The sequence below is a fragment of the Ictalurus furcatus genome, chromosome 29 (assembly GCF_023375685.1).
Source record: "Ictalurus furcatus strain D&B chromosome 29, Billie_1.0, whole genome shotgun sequence".
NCBI lineage: Eukaryota > Metazoa > Chordata > Actinopteri > Siluriformes > Ictaluridae > Ictalurus > Ictalurus furcatus.
The window spans coordinates 12,258,099-12,265,598 of NC_071283.1; the positions used below are offsets into that span (position 1 = coordinate 12,258,099).

Genomic DNA, 7,500 nt, shown 5'->3' on the forward strand with positions numbered 1-7,500 from the left:
TGACGAGGTGACTTATTTATTTATTTATTAATTTATTTATCCAACACTCCAGGTGAAACCTGGCCCAGACCTGCGGCGCTGATCTCATCGAGGAAATGAGCGCGTAGAAAGCTAAACGCTCACTACTCGGTACAGCGATCGATCCCTGAAGTACGTTAGCGTTTTTAAAAAGTCCTCGTCCCGGCTCAGGCGTACCGTGGTTCGGAGCGGTAATGTGGAAATCTGCAGCCTTTTAATGAAGAGCTCTGGCTCGGCTGCCGTTTCCCCACCATTAACGCCTCGTTAGTGGGGCGCGCTAGTGCTAATCGAACTACGGCTAATCGAACCCAGCTGCATTGCGAGGGAACAAATAAATGGATAAATGAAGAAATAAAAAGGTCCCTCGTACGTGAACGTCGCAGAGAAAAGAGACGGAGCTTTTACAGGTGGAGGTGATTCTGAAATAGAGGGTTGCCCTGAAAGAGAGAAAGTGAGTGAGTGGCAAGTAGACAGGTGGAGGTGGAAAAGCAATTGTGGAGTTCTCGTTTGCTGCACTGCAGTATCTCTCACCATCTCTGATTATTGTGTGCACTGGGCCAAACCTCGCGTTCTACACGTCCCTCTCTCTCTCTCTCTCTCTCCGAGCTGAGGTAAGGCTTTCGCTTCTCTCTGGCACAGCGAACTCCCCTCCCTGTCTTCCAGCAAGCAGATGAATGAGTTTGCTCATCTCCTGGCTAGCATTCACACTCTGATTATAATGCATATGCTGGCACCGTTTAGGCACATAATGATTTGTACACGCAACCCCCGAAGTGTGCACCTGGTAAAAGCCCCTCTTAGCAACACCCTGCTGCGCCGTGTGTGCTCTCCAAGATACGTGCATCCAGAAGACGCAACCGGTTGTGTTCCCACAAACACGCAACGACGTGATCGTCGGTAGTTAAACGCTCGGTAAGCGGAGCTGTGTGTTCCCCTCTGAGTATGTGGATGCTCTCAGACATGCTAAGTGGCTATGTTCAAATTGGTAAATATAAATTCCCTGATATTTATAAATCAGCTAGCGCTGAACAAAACCGAGCATTAATGCAGCAGCAGGAATTCCGTTTGAAAAGATCCTTATCAAGAGATAATGGCAATGTTGCATTATTATCCAATGCTAATCTATAAAGGACCAATTCTAATCTAGACTATTGAATTAAAGGGTCTAGAGAGCGATTTAAAAGCAACCAAGTGCTGGCACTGTGTAAAATGTCTGACATGTGACATATCAGTTTTACGTAGGTTCTTGGGTCTCCAGAATATAACCTATTGGTTATCCTAAGGAGGTTAACCACGTGAATCTTTTCTCCCCGAACAGCGCCGGCGTGGGACGAACCGGCTGCTTCATCGTGATCGACGCCATGTTGGAGCGGATCAAGCACGAGAAGACGGTGGACATTTACGGCCACGTGACGCTGATGCGCGCCCAGAGGAACTACATGGTGCAGACGGAGGACCAGTACGTGTTCATTCACGACGCCCTGCTGGAGGCCGTGACCTGCGGCAACACGGAGGTCCCCGCCCGCAACCTTTACGCCTACATCCAGAAACTCACCCACATCGAGACGGGAGAGAACGTCACGGGCATGGAGCTGGAGTTCAAGGTGCGTTCCCGGACTAGCATGCTAACTGCCAAAAATAGTAATGGATATTATCCTATTTTCTACTAAACGTAAACGGTTAAAGTAATTAACCTTAGCATAAAAAGTTGACTGTTCTATGAACTGGTACGACCAAAAAAACAAAAAAATAAATGTATTTAGCTAGGCTGGTGAACGCTAGCTGTGTTTCTTTAGTTTACTTAGCTTCTAAAACTTCCACGTAACTACCATAGTGAGTTTAAAGAGAAAAATAAAGCTGAGCTCAGGATTTCTTAAAGATTGTTGACTTAAATAATACTGTTTCTTTTAGTTTTACCAAGTGACCTTGAGCCAAAATTGCACTTAGCGAAGGTTTGCTAGCTATGCTACAAGCTACATGGCAAATAAGCACGACAACATTAAAGTAAGTGTTCGAAGCTATACTGTACATCTTTATCAGTAGAAAAGTTCAACAACATAGTACATCGGTAGTTTGCTGGAACATGTAGTTAGCAACACAAGCTAGCTAGTGACTTTGCTAGTAACCCTACTCCTTTGAGACTCAGTTCATTATTATTTAAAGCTGTTTAAAAGGTGTGTAGCAGTGTTTTCACCCATTAAAAAGTTATTGTAAGATTAGTAAGATGGATAAAGGTCATAATACACTTTTCTGAGTGTCAGTTTTCTAGCATGGTATCAAACTGCATGATTATAAACATCAACCAATGGCATTACAGTCAGATTAAAACTGCCTAGTAACAAGGAGCTGATTGGATGTTAGGAAGTAATGCCGTTGTTTTATTTCCTTTTGGCCAGTTTGATTTTGAACATTTTTTTTATATATATATATAAATGTGAATATTGAAATGAAAAATAGTTTAAATGAAATGTTCTAAGGCCCATTTTATGTCATGAAAATGTTTTATCTTTTATAATGCCTAGTCTAGTCTCAGTGAAAAAAATGGTCTGGTCCCAGAAAGTGTTGTTTTTTTTGCCTCGTCTCATTTGGCTCAGCGACATTTTGACTCAGCGACTGCACTGCGGTTCCTCAAACAACAGGAACGGAAAGAAAAATGTCTTTGCTGAGAGTCAGAAGGTGATGGAGTATCCCAGGCTGAGCAAATCGCCCCAGTCCTGGAGCGTGAGGCGTTCCTAGGGCTTGGCTGCAATGATTTTACCCCTTCACCGAGCCACGCTGGGTTCTTTTCCACTTCACTTTACTGCTGCAGCACAGACAGTGTGGGGCCTGTGGGTTTTTTTTTTTCCTGTGCCACTTTAATGCAGCTACAATTCAAAGACCCCAAGACCCTCTCACGCAAGCCTGGGCAAGAATTCTTTCCTCATTTCCTCGTTTCATTTCTGTGCGTCTCTCTTTCCCATACATCCTCACACCCTCCACCTCTTCTTCATCTTCCATTTCGATCTTTCTCACATTCTTACTTTTCCTCCTGTCTCTTTGTTTTAAAACAAGCCCTCGTCTCTGATTAAGTCGTAGCATTAAATACCAGTCACTGGCTGCCAACATCAAACTAAAATCAATAAACGAATAAATTAAAAACCCCAAATTACACAACTCAATTTGTCAGCCGTCATTTCAGCCCACCGGGTTTATTTAGCTGCATCTAACCTGATCCATGCAGCATCAGAACGAGCTTCAGCTGTCAGTGATTAGCCTCCTGGGTCTCTCTCTTATTTCACTGATAAGGTATGCTGTGTTTCTGTCCACTGGGAGCCATTGCATTGTATTTTCACTTCTCAGAGACGATCATAAATGGAGCAGCTGCAGTCCCTGTGTGTGTGTGTGTGAGTGTGTATGGATGTATGTATGTATGTATGTATGTACAATTTTCTACTACTTTTAGGACATTAGCTTTAAAATGGAAAGATGGATGAGAAGAAAAGAGAAAGAAATTGAGGAGAGACTTTCTGACTGAGGAAAGTAAAGATTGGAGAAGAAGTAGAAACAAATGATAAGACAGATGGATGGATTGATGGATGGAGGGTTGATGGATGGATGGATGGATGGATGGATGTAGGGTTGGATTGATGGACAGCTGGATAGATGGATGGAGGGTTGGATTGATGGATGGATGGATGGAGGGATGGATGGACGGAGGGTTGGATTGATGGACAGCTGGATGGATGGAGGGTTGGATTGATGGATGAATGGATGGATGGATGGAGGGTTGGATTGATGTTTTGATGGATGGATGGAGGGTTGGATTGATGGTTGGATGAATGGATGGAGGGTTGGATTGATGGATGGATGGTTGGATGGATGGAGGGTTGGATTGATGGATGGATGGAGGATTGGATTGATTGATGGATGGATGGATGGATGGATAGGCAAGTGATAGATTTAATAGATGTTTGGATGAACACTGGAAGAATGGATGTACTAGTCGATCAGTAGAACTAAGGATAATTGAATGGATGGACCGATGAATGGATGATTCAATGCATGAATACACAGATTTGTGAACAGATGGTTGGATAAACAGATGTTGCCTATTAATGGAAGTGTGGATGAACAGATCAGTATATCAATAGATGGATGAATGAATGATGAATTAAATATGGGGTTGGTGGGTGAATGAACAGATGGGCAGATGGATTGACTGATGAATGGATGAATATATAGATTGGTGGATCAATAGATGTCGGGCTGTATGAATTGGTAGAAGGATAAAGAGATAAATGGTGCAGTGAATAGATGGGTGAGTGGACGGATGCATTATGGATGGGTGGACGGGTGTGGGGTTGGGTACATTAATAGGTAGGTGCAGGGATGGATTGAAGAATGGAGGAGTGTGTAAATAAATGGATGTTTAGATTTATAAATGGATGGAATGATGTATTTTATTCAGGTTCCACAGCAGTAAATGTAAAAATGTCAGTATTAATAGTGTATAAAGGAAAGCCTGAATGTGTAAGAAAAAGAATAAGGTTCTAGTCACCCCTAAGCACTCTGGTGTTTACTCTTTTTTTCCCCATCTGTAGCGTTTGGCCAACACGAAGGCCCACACGTCACGCTTCATCAGTGCCAACCTTCCCTGCAACAAGTTCAAGAACCGGCTGGTCAACATCATGCCATACGAGTCAACACGAGTATGTCTGCAGCCCATCAGAGGGGTCGAGGGATCCGATTACATCAACGCCAGCTTCATCGACGGCTACCGGTGAGTAAAACACACTCTCTACAAAAACAACAGTAGTAGAGTAGACGTTTCTCCCTCCATCTGAGGTTCTTCATCAGTTCTACGTAATGGTGGTATCATCTCCAACTACACTATTCACTGACTTGGGTAGCTGTACAGCCATCAATAATATATAAAATAAAGGAACGGCCAAGTTTTTATTCGACGAACCCACTGTGTGTGAAGAGAAAAGTACGTCAAAATCTGACCTATGGCCCATCATGTGTAATGCCTATAATTGACTCTCATCCATTGTTTTTTGGGGTTTTTTTTTTTCACCATCCAGGCAGCAGAAGGCGTACATCGCCACGCAGGGCCCTTTGGCTGAGACCACAGAAGATTTCTGGAGGATGCTGTGGGAACACAACTCCACCATAGTGGTGATGCTCACTAAACTCCGAGAGATGGGCAGGGTAAGAGAGAGAAAGAGAGAGGCGTCTGACATCTGCTCAGTTATTCAGTTAGAAAATTCCACCCACCTGGAAAAAACAGAGTGCAGGGCAAATTACAGCACGCTTTAATAAATAGATGGAGAGTGGAACGAGAATCCCACACACTCACTTTTTATATGCCCTGCTGTTCCATTTTTTACACGGTAAGGCAGGTCTATAACCAATAGCTTGTTATAAATGAGAAATTGCAAGCCTGTACACCCACACGTTATGACCATAATCAACAGCTTGTAATATGCTTGTAATATTTCTTTCTTTCTTTTTTCTTTTTACTGGATAGACACTGTTCATGTCCATATAAGATCCGACATATTAAATCGGTTTCATGTTTATTCTGTATAGAATAACGGACTAGGTGAATCGAATCATGTTTCAATTCCAGTTACACGCTCATTCACATCCACAACAGTGTAATAATCAGTCAGAGTGATATGAGCGAAGATGTCACAGAAAGTTTGTTAAAATCGTAATTTATGTGTGTGTGTGTGTGTGTGTGTGTGTGTTAGGAAAAATGCCATCAGTACTGGCCAGCAGAGCGCTCTGCACGGTATCAGTACTTTGTGGTGGACCCCATGGCCGAGTACAACATGCCTCAGTACATCCTACGAGAGTTTAAAGTCACCGACGCCAGGGTAAGATTTCCACCCAAGGCCGTACATGTCATCCCTGAGATCGGTGAAGTTTTATCACCTAGTTTTGGCACACTGTACATTACAGTAACTGGAACAATGTTTAAGAGTTTGAGAGTTGAAATCCCATGAAATGATGTCATGGCTATTTGTGGTTTGGAGAGCATAACTGGCCTGGGCCTCCGTGTAGAAAGCATAGCCTAGTTTCCTTCTCCGTCTTTCGATCATAGCGAGCGCTATTCATTCGCAAGTGTTCGCATGAACAGCGTTTGGCAGCTAGCTCTCGACGCCGAGTGTCTTCAGCTGCTCTTGTTTTGGACGAATGGCGGATTGAGAAGATTTGTTGGCTTCCTTCTACTTCTGGGATTGGAGAGCTGTTTCCCAAAGGGAGATGTAGATAATGGGGTAGGCATTGGCAGATTGGAAGAACATTAGGTAAAATGTTCATAAAAATAACGACTGTCCCAAACACATTTTGGATAAAAATCGAATCGGCAATCTAATGAAGGACTACGTAGGTAGAACGGAGGTTGTAGTAGGTGTAGTGAAAAAGCAGACAAAGAGCCATTTAGATTGAAGCAATCCAAAAATAATGGATACACACTATCCAATTGAGGAAAGAAGAAGGTCATGAAAGGACTACAAGGTTTGTTGTGGAGTCTTGCTCCAAAAGCTGACATCAATCCATGAGTACATGCTGTTCAAGTCCATGTAATGGTCTGGAAGTCCTTCCAAAGAGGCAGTTGAAAGTTGATCAAATGGAATATAGAGATGTCCTCTAAACTTCTTGTGGGCCTGTACTTGTAGTGATACACTGTCAGTGTTTCTGGTGACTTCCATGCGTACTGTTTTGAAACGAGGTGAACTTTTCTGTCAGGTTGCTATAGAGCGCGCCGGAGTAAATAATTACAGGCATTGTAACTTGTCAGTCCAGAATCGACGGCATTGACTTCTAAATCCATCCAAGGTTCGTCTGCTCCTCAGTTTATAGTTCAGCCCTATGGCAGGATTCAAAACGGTATAGCTTTCCATATTTAGGCTTTAGCATATCACTGAAGCAACTCACACCTCCAGAGCTTTGCTCAATAACACGGCACATCAAAGGAGTCGGTCTTTTTTTTTTTTTTACGCCGCCGCATGTTAATACGATCAGGTGAACAGTGGCGGATATCTTTTGTTGGCTTCGAGTCTCTCGGGGATTTGGACTCCTCCGCATTTGCGTAACTCTCTGATATGATATGTTTTGAAGAGTAGCGGGAACATCAGGGTGCCGTTACTGAGAAGCCGAGATACGTCTGCGCGTCTGAGTTAAGCCTGTCAGAACAGACGATCCAGTGTGATCTGTGCTTTAAGGAGAAACGGAATCAGGACAAAACCGCTATTGGGGCGTATTGGTTTGTGGCCGTCGGTCCCGAATTTGAAGACTCCTTGAAGCACGCGTTGTCAAGTGCTTGGTCAAGGTTCTTCCACAAGAACAAAATATTAAGGAGAGATTATTAAACTGGAGAATGGTAGAATATTACTCAACGAAATAAAACATTTCACAGGGCCTAGTTCACTAATTCTATTCCGTTGACCAGAAAGCGTGTGAAGTGCAAAAATTCCGGTTGGTTTGGTGACACGC

At 43.3% G+C, this 7,500-nt stretch overlaps 1 protein-coding gene across 8 annotated transcripts in view; it reads left to right on the plus strand.

Annotated features, from left to right (window-relative positions):
* LOC128604465 (receptor-type tyrosine-protein phosphatase delta) overlaps nt 1-7,500 on the plus strand; it is a 424,718-nt gene that overhangs the window by 414,354 nt on the left and 2,864 nt on the right. For all 8 annotated transcript variants that reach the window (XM_053619599.1, XM_053619606.1, XM_053619605.1 and 5 more), the window contains 4 exons: nt 1,337-1,622; nt 4,599-4,777; nt 5,082-5,208; nt 5,754-5,879. In XM_053619599.1, coding sequence (XP_053475574.1) covers nt 1,337-1,622; nt 4,599-4,777; nt 5,082-5,208; nt 5,754-5,879 — 718 coding nt within the window. The remainder of the gene's footprint in view (nt 1-1,336; nt 1,623-4,598; nt 4,778-5,081; nt 5,209-5,753; nt 5,880-7,500) is intronic.